The following is a 24,998-nucleotide window of genomic DNA, read 5'->3' on the forward strand; positions in this document are numbered from 1 at the left end:
TTTAAATGGTACTTTGAGTCATCTTGAACTTTTTAGGAAGATGAGAAACCGAGCTTCTTAGCCCCACTAAACGTTTAGACATCAAAGAATCCTCACCTCCCACAATAATGTGGGATTGTAAAAGTGACACCACATAAGCTGAAACTGAGCCAAATCAAAACCAAGAGAGAAAAATCACTGCTGTGACCTTCCACATTTTTGTTGAAACAGTGAAAACTCTTACTGTAGGATTTTAATATATAGGAAAATGGGGGAAAATAGTAAAACTAATATTTAATACACTATAATTTAAAACATTAGAAATACTGCAATTCTTAGGGTTTTCTTTGTTTAAAAAGCACACATATAAAGAGAATTTGAACAGGTCATGCCTTCTTTGTATAACTTAGGATACCAAGGGAGCATACCTTGGTGAGCACATTGGTGAATTGTCATACTCCTTTATAAATTTCCATCAGCTCCCAATATTTTATCCCTTGTGTTTTCAACGTTGTGAAATATCTCAGAGTTCCTTTAATGTGAAGTTTTCTGCCAGCATCATTTCCTTTGTGACATCATCCTCCTTTTTGTCACAATCACTTTCACTTTTAACACTGGTTTCAAGTTTCATCAATATGAATAGAAACCTGGAGGGTCCTGCTATTAGAAAGTCACAGGAGCTTACTCAGAATATCAAATTCCATTCTGGAAATTAAAAACCAAGAAACTCAACCTGTGCAAAGGAACCAGATAATTACAAAAACACTGCTGAATTCCAGTCTCTACTTTACACACACACACACACTAACACACTAACTTTTCAATACATGTACAGGTATTTTTAGTGTCTTACACTTAACTGTTAATGATTACTTAAAAAGTGGGAAAATAAACTGAATCAAGCAAATGAAAGTAGTTGTTAGAAATGGGTCCTGGGTTGGATGATTAAGATCTCATATGGGTCTTGGGAGAATTATTAGTACACAGTCTCTAAGAATGTGATGAGAGGTCTAGCTTCTTTCCCCCTAAAAAGGGGCAGATGAGCAGATACAGCATTTTATGCAGCATTTCAGGGAGTTCACAGAGTCCCTAAAATCCAATTAGAAGCCCTGGCTAAGAATCTAGCACTTTATTACTAGATAAAACCCAACCAAAATCTGTTTCAGAGCCATTACAAGTCCTGGAAACTTCAGGCACTTTCTAAGGGAAGATAAACCCTGAAGGAGTCATCAGCCCCTGGGAAACTGCATTGAATGGTGCTCTTTCCTCTCCCTACAAATCTATCCAATCTAGGTAACTTCAACAAATCAGCATCTCTGAAACTATCTCTTGAGAATATAGATATTAGGAAACCTTACTGTAAAGACAGGCTCAATGTTATGTTGTTGAAAAACAGAACCAGCAAATCATCAAACTGAAAATCATCTTACACAGGAGATTAGCTGCCGTGAGGAGCAAGGTTGCTGAGTGGCACCTGAGCCTATCTATCGCAGGTGGCATTCTACTTTGTCCTTTCTTTTCTTCCTCCTTCCAATTCCTGTTCTTTCTCCTCCTCTTTATTCTTTCTCACCCATTCTTCTTTCCTATTACCTCGGACATTGGCCCCCACAGGCATTGCTTAATTCAGCCTGTGATGCAAAATGTTTTAAGCCTCACTTGTCCTCAGTGAGTCAACTTGAATTCAATAGACAATCTAATGGGGGGCTCTGAGAATGCCTCACTGATGACCAAGAAACACATGCTTGCTAGAGAAGCTTATTCTTTGGGAAAAGCAATTTTGAGCAAGGAAGGGTGTGGGGGGGATTGCTTTAAAAAAAAAAAAAGTGATTTGGCTGCAAGGGGAAAAGATTGCCTTCAGAAAATCTGCTGATGAAGTCACAGAATGACTCCACCTCTTCATTTTTTGGTATTTTGGTAAGAAATGTGGCTCTCGATTGGGAATTCAGTCACTCTATCCACTCAAGGGCAAAATGATAAGGTTCTATCAGACCAAGCGTCTAAATGAACCTGAGACTCTATCAAGGTCAGAAATGCTGCATGTCAAGCCAAAAGATCTCTCTTGGGCTTGCTTGTTTTGACTTGTACCCACAAGTCAAATTTGTCTTGTCTAAGTGTCCAATCACAGTATAAAACCAAGTGCAGCTCTCTACAGTACAGCATCTTCTCCAGGGAAGGAGTCCTAGCTATATCTCTTGGGGAATTCTCTAATTTTTCGGCCCCTTCGATTTCCACAGGACTTTAACTTGCCTCCATTGAGCTAGAGGAACAGAGTATGATTTTGGAAATGCTGAACCCAGTGCATTATAACATTACCAACGTAGTGCCCGAAGCTGTTCCTGTTGCCACCATGCCCATCCTGCTGCTCACTGGCTTTCTTTTTTTGATCTGGAATTATGAGGACACATCTTCAATCCCAGGTAAGTCATCATTTATTTTGTGTCTAAGATTATTTACTTGGGTTTTGGGTCCATGAGGGTAAAGAAAATTTTGTAAAAAGACCTGGGGAGAGAGCTGAATCCCACAGCAACATTAGCAAATGAAGACTCAGGTGAAAATTGTGATATAAATTATCTGTACATTTTAAAAATTATTTTAAAATATATTAGATAACACCTTCTACTCTGTAATTATCTCTGGTAAGGCAGACTTGGCACAAACCCTTTAACATGTAAGTTTGAGACTGGAAGGAGTAAGGTAAAAATTCAGGGTTTTTTTTTTGTTGTTGTTGTTTATTTGTTGGATTCAAATTCATACCAATTTTGCTCTGAAAGTGGAAAAGTCTCTGGAATACCTTCTGTACTCCTTTCCTTCTCCTTCCCATTCTGCCTCATCCAAGCCTTCTCCCTGCTTTCTCTTCATTTTCTTATGTTCTTAAGGGGAGGGGGGTGATAACAGTGCCACCATAAGAACTGGATGAGACCTGGGCAGTTGGAAGAATGGGGACCACTACAATTTCCTTTGAACATCACACCAGGATAGATTCTTCAACAAGATCTGTGGGTCCATCAAAAGTAGAGTATAATATAAATAACCAGATAAATTCACTAGAAACCCCTAGCACTCCACCACCATCAGATTAATTCAGAATGAACCAGAAATATCAGACTAGTTTTTTAGTTTTCAGTGAAAATTCCTTGTGGCAGGCATCTGCCCCAATCCCATGAGCTGTACAGTAAGGCTATAGTCATTACACTATATCCTTTACAGGAGCATAGTCATTACACACTTCCAAGAGCGGTGTGCCTCAACACAGAGTAATTTAGAGCTGGAGTATGGAACCGTTGCAAAGTGCCCTGTGTCTGGATTCTTTAAGAATTTTCAGAGAACTGCCTGTCTCTCTGTCTAATTCAGCCTGGTACTTTAGGTTACTGTGATGCCCAATTTAACAAAACATTTAATTTTTTCTCTACTCCTGATGGGGTCTGAGGGAAGGTTCTTCCATGGTCTTTAACTTGAAATCCTTTCTCACTGAACTTCTTCTTCCCCAGTGGGCTCCCCGGTCAGATTCCAGGAATAGTGGAGGTGAAGTAGGTGCATTTTAAACTAATCCCTCCTCCCGCCACACACACACACACACACACACACACACACACACACACACACGTTTATGCTGCAGGTGGTGGCAGAATTCCCTCAGCCCCATGAGTGAGGAGGTCAATCTAGGGGGCAAGTATGAGAACTGGCATCCCTGGAGCTATGGGTCAGGAGCCTCGGTGGCCACGCTTTCTGCCCCTGCTGTGGGCAGGGGACATCATGCTGCCATACACTGCCAGGTCACATAGTGCTGTGGCTCTCAGCCACACTTGAAGAGGGGCCCCCAGACTGATATTTGAAAAAAATCTCCCCAAGTGATTTTTCCTAAGCAGCCAGGGTTGAGAGCCACAGATATAAGCCCAACACCTTCATATGACAGAAGGAGATACTGAGTCCCAGAGAGGCGATCTGCTGCGCCCAGCAAATGATTTTGACAAAAATGAGAAACCATGAAGTCCAATCTCCCCATCTTACAGCTATTGTCAGATGCCCAGCTGCATGGAAAGTGAAAGTGCATGTATGATGGGGCAACCAGAAGCCCTACTTCCCACGTGGCTGCTCATTTTGCTAGCCAGGGATCTTCTAGGTCCGGGCTTTCCCTTTGAAAATGTGAGGTCTGCTCAGAATCCTCTGTGGCACAGACTCTAAGATCCCATGTTCCTTGTTAGGGTAGGAAAAGTGAGGAAATTGGCTTTCCTGGGCTAATTTCAACCAATACTTCTAAACTCCTTTGGCCAGTTCCCTCTCGTCACTGTTCTCTCTGGGTTCTCAATTTTAGGTTTGGGGAAGCTCAGAGTCAGCAAAAGCCAAAGGAGCTTAAGAAGGTGCAATGATTCAAAGCCCTTAAGTTTAAGTTAGTTTACAACACAGCAACTTCATACACATTTTCTCTTGTGATCCTCATAGCACTCTGGTGGGGTGGGTGTGTTTCTGCCTATTTTGCAGATAAAGAACCTGAAACTAAAAGAGGGTAAATATTGCATGTCTACTAAGTGATGAAACTCGGACTCAAGTCTAAGCTTCTTTAACCCACATATAGTGACTGTCCCTGCTACATCAGGCTCTGGGAGGTGAGGGAGACATGGGGGTATAGAGATGATACACAGACAAGTGACTCCATGCCAGGGAGAGCTATGAGAGTCTGGGTGAGGAATTAGGAGCTCTAAAAACTTCAGTTCTGGGGAAATGCTAAGAGTTCACCGATCTTTGTGCAAGATTCACAGTTCCTGGCACCTGGCAGCTCTTTCCCCAAAACACACAGCCATTCCCCAACCTTGCACATGGGTCTTCTCCCCCAGAGCCTCTCTCTGCTCTGGGCACCAGGTCCCCACAGGGGACCCAGGGGAAAGGACACAGCAATACATTCTCTTTTCTCCTCTAAGAAAATATTTTATGGAATAGAGCACAAATAAACATGCCATCATGCTCCGGGACAAAAAATAGAATGTCAGCAGAGTTCCCAAAAACATCTCTTGTGTCTTTTCAATCATACCCTCTCTCCCCGCAACGGTAAACGTGCTTCTGTTAGGTGACAATTACTCCCTGCATTTTTTACAGTTTTACCACCTAATTTCACATCCCAAACAATATGTAGTTTAGTGCTGCCTGATTTTAAATGTTTTAGCAATGGGATCCTATATTACTTGCTCTTCTATCTTGCTTCTTTTGCTCAATTTTATACTTGTAAGATTCATCCTCACGGTGGCCTGTAGCTGTAGTTCATATGGGTTGTGGTTACACAAACATCTTATATTTAATTATTGTTTCTACTGTTGAAAGGCATTTGGGGTGTCTTCAGTTTGGGGCATATTGTGAATAGTGTTGCTATGAACATCCGTGTGTGCAGGCTTCTCTTAGCGGGTATAACCAGTGTGAAATACCTTTCATACAACAGCTTTTTCATTAGATAGCAGGAAAGAGGCCCAGTTGTTGGCTTCACAAAGGCTGTCTCTATACTAAATTGCAGTCAAGCATTTACTACTGCTTCTCTTAGGGTGAAAACGGCTCCTGCATATGTTGCATGTCTAGATACGCACCTCCAAAACCTAGAGGCAGAGAGCAGCTTAGTATGTGGCTGCAACCAGAGTATTTCCCTAATTTCCTACTGAAGTTTCTCCCCTCCTAGAGCATTCTTCTCTCTGGCTGGAAGGGGTAAGATATGTGTGTAAATGAAAGGATTATACTGTGTTATAATTGCTTGATTTTGCACTTTTTCTTTACATACTCTCCCCTCCTGCCGGGATTCTGCTGGGGACCTACTTACACTCTAATTCCTAATTTGGAGCTAGTGTCTATACCTAGTTGGGTTTCAGTAAGTGTTTGTTGGATGAATTAAGTTGACATATGAATGATCACTAAAGGACCCAACACTCTGATTCTCTTCTGCTTAGAACACTCATGTTTCCAACCTAAGTAAAGTTCATTGCAGTCTCCCTTTTGAGTAGACAAAACTCTGCACTGTCATCTTTTATATTTGAATGGTGATTCCCAAACTTTTTAGATAAAAAATGAAAAGTGCAGCCTTTGTTTCTCATGAGTCTAGGACATTGAGGAAGCAAATGTTGAATAAATCTACTTCCAAATAGCCAGATGTTTGACCTCATTTGGAATGAATGTATTTGATACAATGATATTTTTCTATTTTTATAAAAATGTAAGTGCAACCTAAAATACTCTAAAAAGAATGGCATGTAAAAGTTTATTTTCAATATTATATATACACCTAATTAATTTAAGAAATTCATTCAGAAAACATTTATGAGTCATCTACAATGTTTCAAGTATTTTGTTATGCATATTTCAATTGATAGCAGGTTAGTATATCTCATGACATTTTTAAGGAAATACATATTCAACTAAACTTGCTTATTTAAATCTTTTTAAGAACTTAATGAAATTATTTTATATAAAGTCAGTTATCTACTTATAATATAGTGTTATTAGTATAAAAGATTAAGAACCTTTTGAAAATGTTTTTCTTCTATAGATGTGAACAAAGTTCTTCATGTTAAAGAAAAACAGCTAACAGTCTTGCCCACATTTAATGCAACTCTTGGATAATTAAGAACTTGGTCTGCCAAATTTGGAACTAAACATCTAATTTAGTTTACTCAAAAAAAAAAGCTTAGATTATTATTACACAACTACTGCCCATAAAGTGAGAATACTCCCTCACACAGTTGTGCATGTTTTGCTTTATAACTATTTCACTAACAGAATGTAATTAAAGAATAAGATTTAGAAAACTAATACTTTATACATAAATTCCTAAAATCTTTTTTTAAAGCCTTTATCTAACTTTTCACCACCACTGGTAAATTCAAGCTACCAAGTTTGATATCTGATATAAGCAACAGAAAATTCCATAGTTGTTCACTGAATTCCTATCTTCAAAATTCTGCCCTGGAGGGGTAGCTCAGTTGGTTGGAGCACCTTCCCAGTCAGGGCATATATGAGAATCAACCAATTTATACATGAATGCATAAATATATGGAATAATAAATCAGTATTTCTCTCTCTCCTTGCATCTTTTTCTAGAATCAATAAACCAATTAATTTTTTAAAATTCTATCTTTGTCTGCATAAGCAAGGATGAAAGTCGCTGAGTAAAACCACATTGAAGGACTAAAACTCTAGTCTAAAAACTGATCAGACTCACTGCCTACTTCAAGTTTTAGCTTTATTTTGCCTAATGAGATTTAGCTTAATATTCTTTTCTTAAACTGAGTACTTTTTGAAGAATGAATATTATTTGTTTGGACATTACCTTTGCAGACCATGTTTTTCTTAGTTTAAAAGGTTACACTTTTATAAAAGTTTATATCAAAACTACAACCTAATTCTGATCCACCCATTAGGTCAACTGGGGGATTTAAACCAAAAGTTTTCAGACAAAACTAGGCAGTCAAACAAATCTATCAGTTTGTCATTTTCCCTGGTGACTATGCTTATAACTGACAGACTGATTAACTTGTATTTGAAACTCAGTGACATCATTTAACATGGCAAGAAAACAGTAGACACATGCTCTAGTTCATTCTAAATGAAATGATTGAGACCAAATGGAACTAGTATGGTGTGGACAATGAATTTCTTTTTACTCATGGAGGGGTAAAGAAATTCTAGTTAAGCTTATTGTTTTGTTTTGTTTTGTTTTGTTTTAATTTTTAGTGATTCACAGATATACATCAGGAGATGTGAAAAAAAACACTTAGGTATAAAAAGAACAAGAACAGCAGTAGAAAAGCAGCCTCTCTTTTTGATGTAACTGGAATGCTGACTGTGACTTGATGGTTTTCCTAGGTCCTGGCTATTGTATGGGAATTGGGCCCCTCATCTCCCACTTCAGGTTCCTGTGGATGGGGATTGGCAGTGCCTGCAACTACTACAACAAGATGTACGGAGAGTTCATTAGAGTCTGGGTATGTGGAGAGGAAACACTCATTATCAGCAAGTAAGTCTATTAATAATCAGAGACCCATTTTTAAAGTCAAAGCTGGGCTTTTTCCTATTCAAAAAACAAACTTACTTATTTTGGTATCTTGCCATCTTTGTTCCTGAGGCTGTGTTTTCATTAGTTCAGTGAAAGTGAGACATTCCTAGGTAAAAAAATCTAGCATTGCAAACAAGTGGAACAAACAATGAATGGGCTTTGCCTGAAGCCAGCGCTACATAGATAAAGAACTCCGGAAAGCTGGGAAAGTATTCACAATCTCTCTAATCAGTGAATGTGGAGAATATAGATGGTCTGGTTTCAACTTAACATTCTTTAGAAAGAGGCATTATCTTTTCTGCTTTCCTAAGCATTCCTGAGACAAAAATCTGACAGTACCAGTTTGCTAGTGTGTTTCTAATACCAAGCTACTGGGCACCACTAGAAGGGTAGACAGTAGATAAAGAAGCCATCCATCTGACTTCTAGTCATCTATGCTATTTATGACTGCATGCCGGTGTCCCAGCTGAATGACCTTATTAAATAAAGTAGGAACACTATTGCTTAATAGAATGATCCCGCCCCCATTGTTATATTTTCTAGATAACTTTAGCAGATTGAATTCACTCCAGGATTAATCAAATATGCATTGATTGTACAGAATTAACTTTGTGAAATACCTGTTTTCTTATTTAGTAACTAGAGGCCCACTGCACAAATTCATGCATAGGTGGAATCCCTTGGGGTGGGCTGTGAGGCTGGGAGCATGAGTTGGGGCCCAGCTCGTGCTCCTAGCCTCGCAGCCCTGCCTGGAACCTCGCCTTGGCCTGGTACCACCCATTCACCGGCTCCACCATCCCACAGTGGTCCCACTCTTGTTGGGACCCATTAGGGCTGGCAGCACCTCCACTGAAGCACCGCATCACCAACGTCCACCATGTTCCATGCTACCCCCTGGTGGTCAGCTTATGTCATTGCAAGCATTCAAAGTCCCAGTTGAACTCCTGGTCAATCGAACAATTTGCAGATTAGGCTTTTATTATATGGGATCATAGAAAATGGAGAATGTCAGAAAGAACATATTTGACCAGACTTCCAGCTATCTTTACTAGATTTTTAGCAGCTTTGCCAACAGTCTCATTAATGAATTTTTTAATTTAAAATCCTTAATGGGGCTTTATCCACAAACTAAGGCTTGCCAGGGTCTTTTTTTTTTTAATATATATTTTATTGATTTTGTACAGAGAGGAAGGGAGAGAGATAGAGAGTTAGAAACATCGATGAGAGAGAGTCATCGATCAGCTGCCTCTTGCACACCCCCCACTGGGGATATGCCCGCAACCAAGGTACATGCCCTTGACCGGAATCGAACCCGGATCCCTTCAGTCCCCAAGCCAACGCTCTATCCATTGAGCCAAACCGGTCTCGGCATTGCCAGGGTCTTTTACTGATTTATTAGAATGATTTTTTTTAGATACAAAGATTATCAGCCAGAAGTAAAGTGAAGCATTTCTGGAAACTACATTGATTTTTTTCAGGCCAATATTACATATATCATTTCATAAAATACCATATTATCCTCAAAGAATTATCCAATTCTCTGAACCAAATACCTGAAAGAAGGAAGTGAGGGAGAAAAATGTCTTATCTTTCCAATTATTTTTAACTATTTTAATGTTATTTTTGACCAATCTAACACCTCACTTTTTGCCTCAGTTTTTTCTGTTCCTTCGGTTTGATGACTTTGTACTTTTAAGGCATACCATGCTTACACAACTGATGTAAACAGCTTCAGATGGAGATGTCACTTCATTCGGTTCACTGTGAAACCACTCTAATGCAGTGGTTCTCACGGAGTGGTCCCTCAGCCAGCAGCATCAACATACCTGGGAACTTATTAGAAATGCACATTCTTGGCCCCAACCTGACCCACTAAATAGGAATGCCTGGGGTGGGCCCATGATGTATTTTCACAAGCTCTCCAGGTGGCTGGAGGCACACTCAAGCTTCAGAAGCACCCTCTTAGGGCTAGACCATGCTTACTCTTGGATTTTATTCTCTTGAGCTATTGAACTGGTCAGCTAAATGTGAAAAAATTTGATATATTCTCATTTAAAAAATCAATATTTTACTCACTTTTGCAACTGACTGCAGTCTCCAAATGTCCTGGGACTGATGACATTTAGACATGGGGATTGGACATCCCCAGCACAGCAAGCTGTCTTCCTCCCCTCAAGTCAGCATCTGCCTTCCATGTCATCTGTTCTCTCTCTCCACACCCTCTCCCCCCACCCCGCCCCAGACAGGTACAGTGACCCACAGGATATTCATCCAAAAGGTTATCTGTCCACAGCTCAGGATCTGGAGCAGTGGTTCTCACGTTAAAGTCACTCAGAGAGTTTTAGAAATCCCAATGCTCAGGCACCAGCAGTGTTTATAGCTCTCCGGGTTATTCCAATGTGCCGAGGAGCTTGAGAGGGGACAGGAGGTAACAAGTTTCCAGAGCAGGAGGCCTTTCCCTAGAGCTGAGGGAAAACTAAGTGGAGTTGGAATGGGTTTTGTCTTATTGTGTTATCCTTAGGTCTAGCTCAGGTGGTGGTTGTATTAGACTAGAATTTGAGTGAAGAATGATGCATGGAGAAAGGAGCAGGGAACCAGAATAGAAATTACTCTTAGATCCCGGATGCTTACATCACCAGATAAATTCCCTGGAAGCCAAAGCCACTTCCTGAAGTGGGACCCTCATTACAGTGAGGGGTGGGTGGCATCCAGCCACTCTACTGTCTTAATTAGAAAAGTTACCGTAGCCACCTAACCAAGTCGGGCACTGATTCACGCTGGAGATGTGGACACAACTCATCCTGCCCTTTCCCCCAGCTCTTCCAGTTCTTTCTTTGTCCTGTCCTCACAAGCTTTTCACTGGTTGGAGTCTTTGTGTTCTTTTTAATTGCCTCTGAGCCACTCAATTTTGTTAAGGGCCTACCCCGCCCCCGACAGGAATAGGACATGTTTGTCCCTATCTCCTTTCCCTGCCTGTTCTTCAGGTCTCTTCCAGGACTACCTGTACCTCTTGAAAAGACCCCATTGGACCTCAGAAAGCTTTTTATTTTTATATGAATAGTTTGCCAGATCTTTTTTTCTTTTGAAAAGTTTGAGATCTATAGTCATTATAACTGTGTAGAGATTATGGCTCAACTTTTCTAACCAGTTTAGTTCTGAAGTGGTGAGGGTGCAGAACTTCAGGGCAGGAACAGGGTGGGGGCGAGGCTGGGGGCTGGGCAGGCATGAGTGTTGCTGGGATGTGGCCTGAGCAACTCCAGGCTTTGGGGAAAGGTCCATCTAATCATCTGTACATAAAGTATGCATAATTCCCTAATCAGGTATGTGCTAAATCAATGAGGGTCTATAGAAGTTGTGCATGACACTATATGTCATACATAAATTATTTTTTGTCATGAGTACAAAAAAAATTGTAGATAGCATCCATAAAGCAGAATTAGCAATGGAAATGCTAATTAGGGTCATATTTCCATATATATTAGCAATTAACATAGCAACTAGGGTTATAGTACATGTTTTAGGAAATTTATTCATTTACTATTTTTTTAAAATCCTCACCTGAGGATATGTTTTCTTTTTATTTACTTTAGAGAGAGAGGAAGGGAAAGGGAGGGAGGAAGAGAGAAACATCAATCTGTTGCCTCTTGTACTCCCCCCAAACAACTGGGGATTGAACCTGCAACCTGGGTATGTGCCCTGACCAGGAATCAAACCTGTGACCTTTTGCTGTACAGGGCAACGCTCCAACCAACTAGCCATACCAGCCAGGGCATATTCATTTGTTCTTTAAACATATAATTATTGATAATTTATCATTCTCAATACTAAACACTGGATGATCCTAAGTTATCATAGTCATTATTGGTTCTCCATTTATTTGTTAAATAAATATTTACTGAGAAGTTACTATGTTCCCTGGATATCATAAACAAATCAGCCAAAATCCCTACTGTCTATCCCAATAGAAATACATTGTTCTATTGTTAATATACTAACAATAAAGAAGTAAAATGTATAGTATATCAGTAGGGTAACCAACCATCTCAGTTTTCCTGGAACTATGGGGTTTTCTAGGATGTGGGATCTTTAATGCTGAAACTGGGACAATCTCAGGCAAACTAGGATGGTTGCTCACAAAGCTAACAGGTAGATATATGCTACACAGAAAATTAAAATAAAGTAGGGGAATGGGGAGGGTCTATTGTAGGGTTGGGAGAACAATTGTAAATAAGTGGTCAAGGCAGACCTCATTGAGAAACAGCATTAAAATAAAGACCTAAAGAAAGTGAGGGAGAAAGCCATACGGAAACCTAGAGGCAAAACATTCCAGACAGAAGGAACAGCAAATGCAAAGGCACTGAGGTATTATTTAATAAGAAGGATAACAATATGGCTAGTGGAAGAGTAGTGGAGATGGGGTAACAGAGGGAATAGGATAGCAAAATCTTGGTTGGCCTTGCAGGCCATTATAACAACTCTGGCTGGTACCCTGAGTGAAATTTAGAACTATTAAGGAGTTTAAGCAGAAGAATGACATATCTGACTTACTTCCTCATGTTTCAGCAGAATCGTTAGGAAAAGATGGTGAGGGGACAAGGGATGGGTACAAAGAGAGAAATTAGTGGGGAAATGGTGGTGGCTGGTCCAGGTGAGAGTAGTAAGGTAATAAGATGAAGAGATAAAATTCTGGATATATTTTGAAGGCAAAGCCATAGGTGCTAACAGACCGAATATTGGGTGTGAGTCAAGGTGATGCCACAGTTTGTGCCTGAACACCTGCAAGAATGAAGATACTGACTTATGTGAGATAGGTGGGACAAGTTTGGGATGGGGAGAAATCCACTTTGATTCCATTTCAGACATTTTGACTTGACAGGTCTTGTAGACATCTAAGTGGGATGTTGAGAAGCAAGGTCTAAGCCTTCTGACTGTCAACAAAACCTCACTGTTACCAATCCAATGCCAACAGGAGTCCTAGTCTGTGGTGTGGTGAAAGGAGTCATTTTATTCAGATAAACAGTTTGCAAACCACAGAAAGGCAGCCTCCAGTGGAAACTGAAAGTGTGCACCTCCAAAGCAAATGGGAGACTCACATATATAAAGTGCCCACCTTGGACCCTGATTGATCCATTTTATGCAAATGAGAAATCCAAATTTACATCATTTGATTGTTCTAAATAGCACTGCCCTGAATGGTTGGATTAGCACATCTTGATTGGTCTTAGGGAGCTGCTTTCATGGGTTGGGAAAGATACAAACGAGGACATAAAGAGTTAAAGAAAGTGAGGAAGAAAGCCATGCAGCTCTGATCAGACAGGGTAGGTGTCAGTCCATTGGTCAAAATACGATTCTAGTAGCTCCTTTATAAGGTTTGGCTCAGTGAGCAGCACAGTGCAGGGGGGTTGACAGCTCAATCTGTAGCTTTTCCCTGATATGTAGTGTGCTTGTAAACAATGGCTGCTAGATTCTGATTATGAATTTGGGCACAGTTAACCACAAGGAGTCCTTCTTGACAGATATATTCCTTCCTGTGGGCTACAAGACCCACCACCATAGTCAGAATCTAGCAAAGGAAGCTAGATAGAGAAAGGAAAACCAGGAGAGAATGGTGGTCTGAACACCAGGTGAAGAAGGGATTGCTAACCATAACATGTGAATACAGAGATCTGAGTGCTGCATTTAGCAATAGGAAGTTCACAGATAACCTCGGCAAGAGCAAGGTGGGGACAAGAGAGTGGTGAAGGCAAAAATCTGACTAGAGTAAAGAATGGGGGAAGAAAAATTGGAGGCAGCAGGTGAAATAAATTTCCCAAGCAATTTGCCATAAAGTAGGAATTTCATCCACAGGAACAGGAGGAAAGGCTGAATCTATGGGCACAGATCCTGATGGTTGGAGCTTGCAGAGATTCCAGTTGCTTCTGTTTTCTCAGTAAAATTGGAAATAAAGTATTTAACTGAGAATGAAGGGAGTTGAAATGGAACATTTGAAGAGAGAGGAGGCAGGATACAACAGTCATCTGGAAGAGTGAGTGAGGGAGTGAATGGACTAGGGAAATGCAGATTTGCTAGCTGCACTAAGGGCCCACTTAAATGTAACTGAGACCTGTCAGCAGTGGTAGGGGTGGGGTTGGGGGTGGGGGTGGGGGTCGGAGGCAGTTTCCAGCGCCATTCAACTGCCAGGTGCAAAGCATAGAGTAAGCCAAGAACTGGGTTTAGCCAGGATTGTGGTTTTACCAAACAACTATGGCAAAGGGTCAAGGGAATTGAGGATGCATGGAAGAGAGTGATTTTAATGATTGATAATAAAATATTTTTCAAATTTTCTATTGAGAACATGTTCAAATGAACAGGAAAGTTAAAAGAGTAGTCCTCCCTTGCTCTCCCCATGACATTGATCTTTGGAAAAAACCAGGTCAGTTGTCTTGTAGGCTGTCCCACATTCTGAATTTCTCACATTGTTTCATTATGATGTCATTTCACATATTTTTCTATCCCCTGCATTTCTTATAAATTGAAAATTAAGTCTAAATTCTTAATTAGATTCAGGGTAAACATTTTTGTAATAATAGTTCCTTGGTAATATAGGCATTTCATACTGCTTCATACCAAGAGACAAGGAAAGGTTGTCCCACTATTAATGATACTAATGTAATCACTTGGTTAGGGTGGTTACAGTCTGATCTCTTGCAATGACCTCAGTACTTAAGCTGGGGTAAGTGAAGATATCAGAAGGGCAAAGGACAATGAAAAGGTGATAGACGGAGGGAGCATAAACTTCAGGCACAGAATTGGTCTAGACAAGGCAAGTATTTCCAAGTATGACCAATTATTCCATTAATTGTCTCCTCCATATTTCTAGTGCTCATTACTCTTGAACCTGGCCATAGACGTGTGGGTCTTTTAAACTCACAACACTTACCACTTAAGAACTTACTTTCTGGCTCCTTTCCATTTTAAATAAACAGTAGGTTTATTTTTTTTTTTACTTTATGTTATCTTTTTACTATATGTTTAAAGAACAGTTACTCCAGTTACCAGACAATTAACACTAATCTCTATCCCTCTGAGCTTGGGGACTCCCTCAGTCTCTCCTCAAGATGAGAAATTCTCACTTTCCCAACGTGTCAGTATAACATCTCCCTCAACTGGTGTTACAGGGTACAAGCTCAGGCGGGGCGAGTTTGCTGATGTGCTACTGAGTGCCAGAGAACTCTGGGCCTGGTTCTTTGTTCCTCACCAACCTTCTCTTAATCATTTTCCCAATTTATTCTGGTTATATAAAGCCAGCCTACTTTTGATAAAAAAAAAAAAAAAAAAAAAAAAAAAAAAAAAAAAAAAAAAAAAAAACCTAGTTGTCTGCCTGCCAGTCACACTTGGCCTGCTGTGTGTATCACTTCTGTCTTGATAGCTTCGTCCTTTGCCAAGGCTGAGCCTGGGACTCAAGATAACTGAGATGTTGGTGCCCCCTAGTGGACACATTGATTTTAAAAGATCTTTATTAACTAACATTTCATTGGGTTTGTTTGGGGCTTCTTAATTTCTTTAAAAAAAAAAAAAACAACAAACATTATGATAATCATGAGTTTTATTTATTTATTTATTTTTAAATATATTTTTATTGATTTCAGAGGAAGAGAGAAGGATAGAGAAAGAGAAACATCAATGATGAGAGAGAATCACTGACAGGCTGCCTCCTGCACGCCCCTCACGGAGCCCGCAACTTGGACATGTGCCCTTGACTGGAATCAAACTTGGGACCCTTGAGTCTGCAGGATGATGCTCTATCCACTGAGCAAAACCAGCTAGGGCTCTTATTTTCTTTTTTAAATTGATTAGTAATTCCTCAAAATAAGTGGACAAACATCCATCAATAGAGAACCACATAAATTATTTTATGTAATAAAAACATAAGTGGACAGGCCAGTGCAGTTAATGTAGTATGCAAAAGCTCCAGGGGTGAGAGCAAGAAAAATAGTGTTTGGCTTGTCTTCTAAACACTAAAAAATTTTAGATATAAATTTGTAAATACAGAATAGACAAAGTACTTCCTTTCTGTTTTAATTATAGAATGAAGTCAAGGAAGGTAAGAAAAGCTATAGTTCTGAAATCTGTCAAGAATTTCAGTCTTCTCTGTAGCATGATTTTTCCAAACAGGACAAGATTTTAGCTGTTTGTCAGCCAAATTAACTTCCTAAAATATAAACAGAGGCATCTGGATTTTTTGTTTTTGTTCTTGTTTCTAGGAAGAGGGAAACTTGTCTAAAACTTGGGATCATTTGATGATTATCTGGAATCAAGTCAAGAGAACATTTTCCTTAATACAGTGTTTTGATTTGAACATATGATTTTTTCACTTAATGGTACTGCCATTATTTCCGGGGCTTTCTTTTAAAGTTTAAATGGGACTATGGAATCCATCACAAGTGGGAGGGTTTGGCTAATTAGCTCACAGCCTAATCCGCTCAGCCACACAGAGTTGTTTTGGCCCAGTGTCTTCTATGAGAATGTGTTTTTCACAGGCATTAACAAAACAACCTCATTAAGGCATAGTCATTCTTTTAGGAGCCAAGTGTCAACTTTGACAGGGAGAAGCAAGTGTTAAGACGGGTCACTCCAGCCAGTGTAAGAAGTAGGCTCACAAGAACAAGTTGCATGTATTATACTATAGCAGCCATACTCCATGTTTGAGAGTTATGTGTTCAGGAAACCCTCATAGTAAGAGATTTTGCAGTTGAGAAACAAAATTTCAGTGGAGAAATGAGGAGGGAGAACCAAAGTTGCTTTGCAGTAAACACATGAAAACTTGAATAAATACCGTTTCCCCGAAAATAAGACATCCTCCGAAAATAAGACCTACTTACAGGTTTCCTTCTGAGTGAAATATAAGGCATCCCCCTGAAAATAAGGCCCACCTAGGCTAAACATGAGAGATTTGATCCACTGATTCTGAAAGAAATGGAGTCAAGAAATTCACCAGGAAATTCAGAAATTGGATTGTTATGATGATGTTCCAGAAGATGATGACATGATTGTCATTGAATAAATGAGTAAATTCTTGATACTGTAGGATTCACAGTTTGTCTGGTTTGTGTTGACAACTACCATACTACTATACTGTATACAGGTAATAAATTCCCTTTATTTTCATTTAACAATAAATGTGTACCGTATTCTTCTTCATGGAAAAATAAGACATCCCCTGAAAATAAGACCTAGCGCATCTTTGGGAGCAAAAATTAATATAAGACACTGTCTTATTTTCGGGGAAACAGGGTATTAAGATCACCCAAAAAATAACAACATTGTCTAAAATGAAGATAACACCAATGATGTTTTATGCCTCTTGAATTTGCACAATTGGGTATTGCACAATTACTTTACATCTTCTATCCCTTGCACACCAAAAATAATCCAGGTTTTCCTCTTTTGTAATAAATACCAAAGAGATGTTTATAAATATATGTTGCTTTCTCACAATAATGTGCATATTTTCTTCCTATTTCTCTACTCTAATGTGCAGTCCCTTTCCAATGTTAATATCTGTATTCCTTTCTGGTCTCAGTAACATAAGATAATTTCTAAATCCTCAAGTGGAAAAAGCTCTGGGGATCTATTTCAACTTACCTAGCAGACCTGTGTGGATTCGTTCTCAAGCCCCAAGTCAAGAACTATCTCACTGCAGCTCTGCCTGTGGCAGATCCCCACCACTGCACACATGGACATCCCTCATACATGGCTTGCCTTCCACGCTGTTCACACAACTGTAACACAGACTGATGGCAGTATGCCCTGCCTCAGCCATCCTCAAATCTCCTATAGTTGCACTGCAGAAAACCTCTGCTCTTCCTCTACTAACCACTCTGCCCCCTTTTTTATTTTTACCTGTTTATTTTGTGTTTTTAATCCCCACCCAAGGACACCCTTCATTGATTTTAGAGATGGGGGAAAGGAGAGGAAGAGAGGAACATTGGTTGCCTCTTGCTCATACCCCAACCAGAGATAGGACTCACAACCTAGGCATGTCCCCTGACCGGGAATCAAACCCGAGACCCTACTGCGCATGGGAAGATGCTCCAACCAATTGAGCCACACTGGCCAGGGCTCTGCCCTTTTTTAAAATCTCAAACCCTGGACCCTTTTTCTCATACCTGCAAGAAATTGCTATCAATCTGAATATACTTGTGTGGAAATTTTTGAAGTTGCAGAAAAATATTTGGAGAGAAGTAAAGCTGCCTATGCTTACATTTTGTTGGAAATTTGTATTTGGCCATGTTGTCCACATATAAATATTGTGACATAGGCCTGGTAATTTGAAGTGCCTTCTGTCATGCCTCTTGGAGGAGTCTGAATAAGAGTTGGAGCATGCTTTGTTAGCAATGGAGCCAGGGGGTGATAAATGAGACCTGGTTTATGCCCGAGCACTGACTCTGCGGTCTTCTTTGAACTCTGTGCCCCAACTGTCTACCCAGCAGCACAGGGGTGGCTGTGGCCCCTACCTCAGAGATGGCATGTTCTGGATTTATGTATAACAAGGCTGGCCTTGGAGGGAGATGGCTGAGCTGTGGCCTCTCTTGCCTCACTCACTCAGCCATAGCCATGCAGCCCTGTGAGGATTTGGGGGTCTGACTGCCTGCACCTCTCTGGGCCTTATTTTGTCTACCTATAATAGTATCCTCACTGCACTGACTTCTTTCCAGATACTTTAGATAACCACATCTGATTTCTCCATGTGGTGTTTGTCTATGCCTACAACCCAATATTGGCATTTATGAAAACAATGGACAAGCAAACATCAAGTGCCCTGCTTACTATCTTTGCAGTTCTGTGATAAACATCCCATCTGTTTTCACATACCCTTCATCTTACTCACCAGACAGGTAGCTTATTAACTCATGACAACTTTGACTTCCAGTCTCCTGACCCACGCTGTTCATGGCCACAGTCATCACTTAGCCCTCATCCAGGTGGTTTGCTTCTCTTGGGCCCTATGCTCTCCTATTTTCCAATCTTGGCCCCTTTTCACAGAAAACGCAGTCACTCACAACACTTCTTAATTGTTCTCTTGGTAGAAGAAAAAATAATTTATTCCCTCTACCCCACAATTCTCAACTTCATAAATTCCCAGGAGCCGAAGCCGGTTTGGCTCAGTGGTAGAGCGTCGGTCTGCGGACTGAAAGGTCCTGGGTTCGATTCCGGTCAAAGGCATGTACCTTGGTTGCAGGCACATCCCCAGTAGGGGGTGTGCAAGAGGCAGCTGGTCGATCTTTCTCTCTCATCGACGTTTCTAGCTCTCTATCTCTCTCCTTTCCTCTCTGTAAAAAATCAATAAAAATATATTTTAAAAAAATAATAATAAAATAAAATAAAAAATAAAAAATAAATTCCCAGCAGACTTTTCCTCCCAAGAGTCATCTCCTGCCCAAGTCCTCACACACACAGCATTCATCCTGGCTCTTCCTTCTCCCTCTCCTGTGATGCTTGCACCCCATCTAATAAACCCACCCTAACCTTTATCCTAAAGAGAATAATTTTCTTGTTGTCCTTTATCCTTCTGATTGTTAAATTATTTAAATTATTCACTTATCTTCCCAGTACCAGATGTTAATATGTAAGCAGTTTTTCAAAAACTTGATTTTAGAGAGAAGTCAAAGACATGGACAACAGTGTGGTGATTATGGGGGAAGATGGAAGAGGGCTTGGAGGGAATAAATGGTGATGGAAAAATAAAATAAAATAAATGATTTTTAAAATAGCCTTTGCTGGGTTTACTCAGTGATTAGAGCATACACTTGGGTCAGGACGTGTGCCAGAGGCAACTATCAATGTGTCCCTCAGATTGATGTTTCTCTCTTTCTCCTTCCCTTCCTCCCTCCCTTCCACTCTCTAAAAATCAATGGGGGGAAAAATATCCTCAGGTGAGAATAAAATAAATAAATAAATAAATAAATAAATAAATAAATAAATAAATAAATAATATTTGCAATGTAAAAAAAAAGGAAGACATTTTTCAACTGAAGAGGGATGTTCTCGTGCTAAGAGAAGTGCTTATTCAATATGAATACTAGAAATCATGCATGGCTTGTAGCTCAACATGCATTTGCTAAGAGAGCCACCTATAGTCAAAAATTACCAGAGTTTCTCCTGACCCTTTAAAAATTAACTCCAAGGCTTGTTTTCTCTGCAGGTCCTCAAGCATGTTCCACGTAATGAAGCACAGTCACTACATCTCCCGATTCGGCAGCAAACTTGGGCTGCAATGCATTGGCATGCATGAGAATGGCATCATATTTAACAATAATCCAGACCTCTGGAAAGTTGTTCGGCCTTTCTTTACAAAAGGTAATCAGGTGCCTGGCTACCTTCTGCTCTTGTCTGTGAATATTCCTTTTTATGGAACTCATTCTTAAATTTTGCTGCTTCAATTTTGAAATAAAGATATGAGCTAATGTGCATTATACATTTACTACATAGTAGGCACTGTTCTAAATACTTGATATTTTAATCCCATAGTAACCCTTGGTGGTAAAATACTCTAATCACCTACCCTTTACAAACGAGAAAACTGAGGAATAGGAGGTTAAACAACTTGTCCATGATCCAAACATTCATAGGAGACAACCCCAGAGCCTACATTTTAACTACCACAATTTCCATCCCTCTGGTTAACGCACAAAACGATCTTAAGGGCATGAAGAAGAGACAGAGCTCTAAATTTAGGGTCATTTAATTAAAAATTGAGTGTGTCTGCCATATGTTTGATTTAAACATAGCCAACAATGTGTTTGCTAAATCACTGGCTTATATCCAGATATTTTAACAGAAAGCAACTTGTGAATAAAATTAGAGAAGTTTAGAACTGGGAAGGACTCTATATGTCACTTTATCAGCCTCTGAGTTTTATAATTGAATTCACAGTCCTATAGAGGTTGTGATTTTTGTACAACATAGCAAGTCATGGGTGAGCAGAGAGCAGAACCAAAGTCTCCTTATCTAGTGAGTCCTGCTGGAAATAAAGCTGTTGGGGGATATACATAACCCCCAACAGACTTTGACATTAACATCAAGGAACACAGTCATGCCTTAGAAATGTTGTCAGTGATGGCAACTGGCCAGATGGATTTTAGGTATGACCATGCACCTTCAATATTCTTTCCTCCAGGCAGCCTGGCAGGAAACCCAGATATCTCCTGCATGGCTGCTGAGACAGGGAAAAGCTATGCCTGTTCCCGCTGGGTGCTGATTCCCCTCTGCTAAGCTGACCATCACAAAGACTCCACACAACTTTGTTGTGGACTCTGTTGTATTAGTTTCCTCTTGCTGCAATAACAGATTGCCACAAACTTAGTGGATGAGTGAATTAATGAAAACAGGTATCTGATAACACAACATATTATTTTACAATTCTATATGTCAAATCTGACATGAGTCTCATTGAGCTCAAACCAAGGCATCAACTGAGATGTGTTTCTTTCTGGAAGCTCCCTTGGAGATCTGTTTCTTTGCATTTTCCAGCCTCAGAAGCCACCCACATTCCTTGGCATGTGGCCCCTTCCTCTGTGGATTGAATCCTTTTTATATCACATCTCTATGACCATCCGTCTATCATCACATCTCTTTCTGACCTCATCTTAAAAAGGTTTTCTGCTTTTAAGGACTTACATGATTAGGAGGGTCCACCCAGATACTACACAATATTCTCCCCATCTCAGAGTCCTTAATTTTAATGATATGTGCCAAGTCCCTTTTTCCATGTAAGATAACATATATTAACAAATTCCAGGGATTAGGGTCTGGATGACTATTCATATTGGGGCAGATAAGTCCTCTTATGCCTGACAAAATTACAGAATAGGTTAATGAAAAGAGTATAGAGTACAGGATTATAGATTGTGGATTCTATTCTAAGCTCTGCCACTTTACTAGTTATATGATCTTGGACCAGTCACTCAGCCTCTCTGAACTTAATTTCCTTAATCTTAACAAGTATAATAGACACTATAGAACTTGAATTCTAGAGTTATTGTAAAAAAAAATTTAAATCATGCTGTAAGATTCTATAGAAAAAAAGTTTTATTTTATCATTTGGTCGTTATAGTATTAGGAATATGTGAACTGGTATTTAGGAGCAATTACCATTATTCTCTATTCTGACATGCAGGAATTGATAGAAACTCTAAACTCATGCATTTGTTTAACAAACTACTGTCTTCTCATCATTGAGTAAGGTGCCCAGAACATAATAAGAAACAAGATATGATTCTGGCCCTCAAGGAATTTATAATGGGAGAGGGAGCAGAGTACCTTGCCAAACACTCTCCTCAATGATGTGTGTGGTTGAGGCGTGTGCAGAGTGTACAGAGAACAGACCAATAGGCCATCTAAAGCACACTGAGAGGCCCTGGCCAGTGTGGCTCAAGGACCCTAACTTTAATAGCAAGTATGAATAATAAAAAACATAAAAAGGAAGATTGCTCTTAGAATAAAGAGAGATAGGGGGGCTTTAAGAGTTAAAATCTCAAGATAGATCATCTACCATCAGAAGCCATTAGCTACTCAGATGGTCAGGAGCAGAGCAGAGGGTGAGATCAGAGCCAGTGCACTCTACCTGTTTTCGTTCATTCACTTATCCACTTATGCACTCGTCTATTCAACAAATATGTTTTGAGGACCACTAAGTACTATGGACTTAAAATGTAGTGCTAATGGCAGGTTGTTACTGCCCTTAAAGAATTCCCAGACCAGGGGGGAAGACGGCTAAGCAAAGAATCACTTAGCTATTATGACATTGTTTAAGTAAAATAAATCTGAAAGTAGTTTGAAGAGAAATCAAAATTAAGAGAAAAGCACTCTTAATAACTTAATATTAATAAGACTAGCATTTTAAACATATAAATTAAATTTAAAAGGAGCCACATTAGATGAAATAGTTAAGGTAGAGTTTGACTGGTTCTGTAGCAACATCATGCCACCTGTTGAAATATAAAATAATATCACCCTGGACAAATCTAAACCTTCTTTAGAGAAAAATATATACAGTATATATGAAGAAAACACTAATTTTTTTATTTATGACCACAGTACTAAATGTTTCACTTCCAATCTCACAAATGATTTACCATAGCATGAAAAGTTTATCTTTGAATAGTTTGTTTAAAATAAGATTCATTCATCCATTCCTATAGAAAATTGGGAGATTAAAAAATGTGAAAATGTTGTACTTATATGTGTAGTTATTGTATTTAAAAGTATGGATGATTAAGCTCTAAACATAAAAAGCCAAAATCGCCTGCTTGTGTGTGTCCTGGAGTTCACCATGGCTCACTCTCTGATGCACTCTCTGCAGCTCTGTCTGGCCCAGGCCTTGTGCGCATGGTGACAATTTGTGCTGAATCGATAATAAGGCACCTGGACAGGCTGGAGGAGGTCAGAAGCGAGTCAGGCACTGTCGATGTGCTGACCCTCATGCGGTGCATCATGCTGGACACCTCTAACATGCTCTTCCTGGGGATCCCCTTGGACGGTACGGAAATCTTCATTCTCATGCCTTGACATTACTTAACAAGGGGATAAGAGGCTTGGCAGCCTCAAGTAAACCATTCTGTTTTCTACATGTTCTTCTTTCAACATCTCTAAGGTTTCCTAAGGTATTTTTCCCATTGTGTCTGCCTTGTTCAGATACAAATTTCTGTAAAGCAGGGCCATCTATTTCTTTTGTATCTCTCGTCATTGCTCTAGGAAACAGAATTCTACCCAAGTCAAAACTCACAAATGTGATCAATTCACTTGGTCGTTAATGTATCCTCCCACCAAACAAACTGATATATTTAATCATTTTCAACCATTCTTTTGGGGCATGATACACACACACACACACACACACACACACACACACACACACCTAAATATACATACACACCCCTCCCTCAAAGCTACTAATTATGAAAATTTTGACTCTGTATGATGATGATGGCGTTGTTTGCTGCTGCAGGAAATAAGTACAATAGCTATGATTAATTATTGTACTTTAGTGTCTACCATGTACCAAGCAGTGTAAAAAGTTGCTTTACATACAGTTTGTCATTTAGCATTTTAGCAACCCTAGCAAGATATCTCACTCAAGAAGCCACTCTCCTTACTACTATAGAAAACAAACATTAAAACACATACAAGCAACTCTACCACCACCTAAAAGCAAACATTAATTACCGAGCTTAATTCCATCCTGCTATTATCCAGCTTCATGTGATTCTTCCTGAATTAATTTTTGCTGTGTTTATTGATTCATACATTTATACAACAGATATTTATTGATTGCCTATTTCATGTCAGGCTCTAGGTTCTGGGTATAGAGCAGTGAACAAGACAAAATCCTTGGCTTCAGGGAGTTTACATTTCAGTGGATATATGGACAGTAAACAAGTAATAATCTATATATACTTATGGTAATATATAACAATATAGCAAGCAATATTACTTTGCCTATAATATATTAAGCAATAATAAGTGCTCTGAAGAAAAAAACAAAGCAGAGTAAAGGGATAGTACGTGAAGGGACAGGTCAGTGGAAATGGATGTCAGTTCTCAAGGAAAGAGTGGTCAGGAAAGGCCACTGCAGAAAGACATCTGAACATAAACCTAAGTGAAGTAAAGCCACAAGCCACATACAGACCTGAGGGGAAACATTACAGGTATAAGAACAAGGCATAATTTAACACTTTCCCATGCCTGCTCTAACACCCGCTGCCTGATTTACCACCTAGGGACTACAGACAAGCCCTAAGCCCGCCCTCCCTCTTCTCTAGCTCTCCTTACCTCATCTCCCTGCTCTTCAGTTACTCCTCCCAAGAGCCACAGGAGCCCCCATTCACTCTATGGAATTTTAGTCACACCTGCTTGCTTGATCCCCTCTCAGACATGGATTCCAATCCCAGCTTGCCTGTTTTATACAAATCTTTCCTCAGGTTTGCCAGGAACATATTTTATAGATCCCTGC

The 24,998-nt window shown here is 39.7% G+C and overlaps 1 protein-coding gene across 1 annotated transcript in view; it reads left to right on the forward strand.

The window, feature by feature from the left end:
• The first annotated feature begins 2,213 nt into the window (after positions 1-2,213).
• The window catches only part of LOC118721269 (aromatase), a 32,663-nt gene continuing 9,878 nt past the window's right edge, over positions 2,214-24,998 (forward strand). Inside the window, exons 1-4 of the mRNA XM_036442076.2 lie at positions 2,214-2,396; positions 7,816-7,966; positions 20,190-20,344; positions 23,349-23,525. Of these exons, the coding sequence (XP_036297969.1) occupies positions 2,252-2,396; positions 7,816-7,966; positions 20,190-20,344; positions 23,349-23,525 (628 nt within the window). The 5' untranslated portion in view covers positions 2,214-2,251. The remainder of the gene's footprint in view (positions 2,397-7,815; positions 7,967-20,189; positions 20,345-23,348; positions 23,526-24,998) is intronic.

This window comes from Pipistrellus kuhlii, unplaced genomic scaffold (assembly GCF_014108245.1).
Source record: "Pipistrellus kuhlii isolate mPipKuh1 unplaced genomic scaffold, mPipKuh1.p scaffold_m20_p_1, whole genome shotgun sequence".
Lineage (NCBI taxonomy): Eukaryota > Metazoa > Chordata > Mammalia > Chiroptera > Vespertilionidae > Pipistrellus > Pipistrellus kuhlii.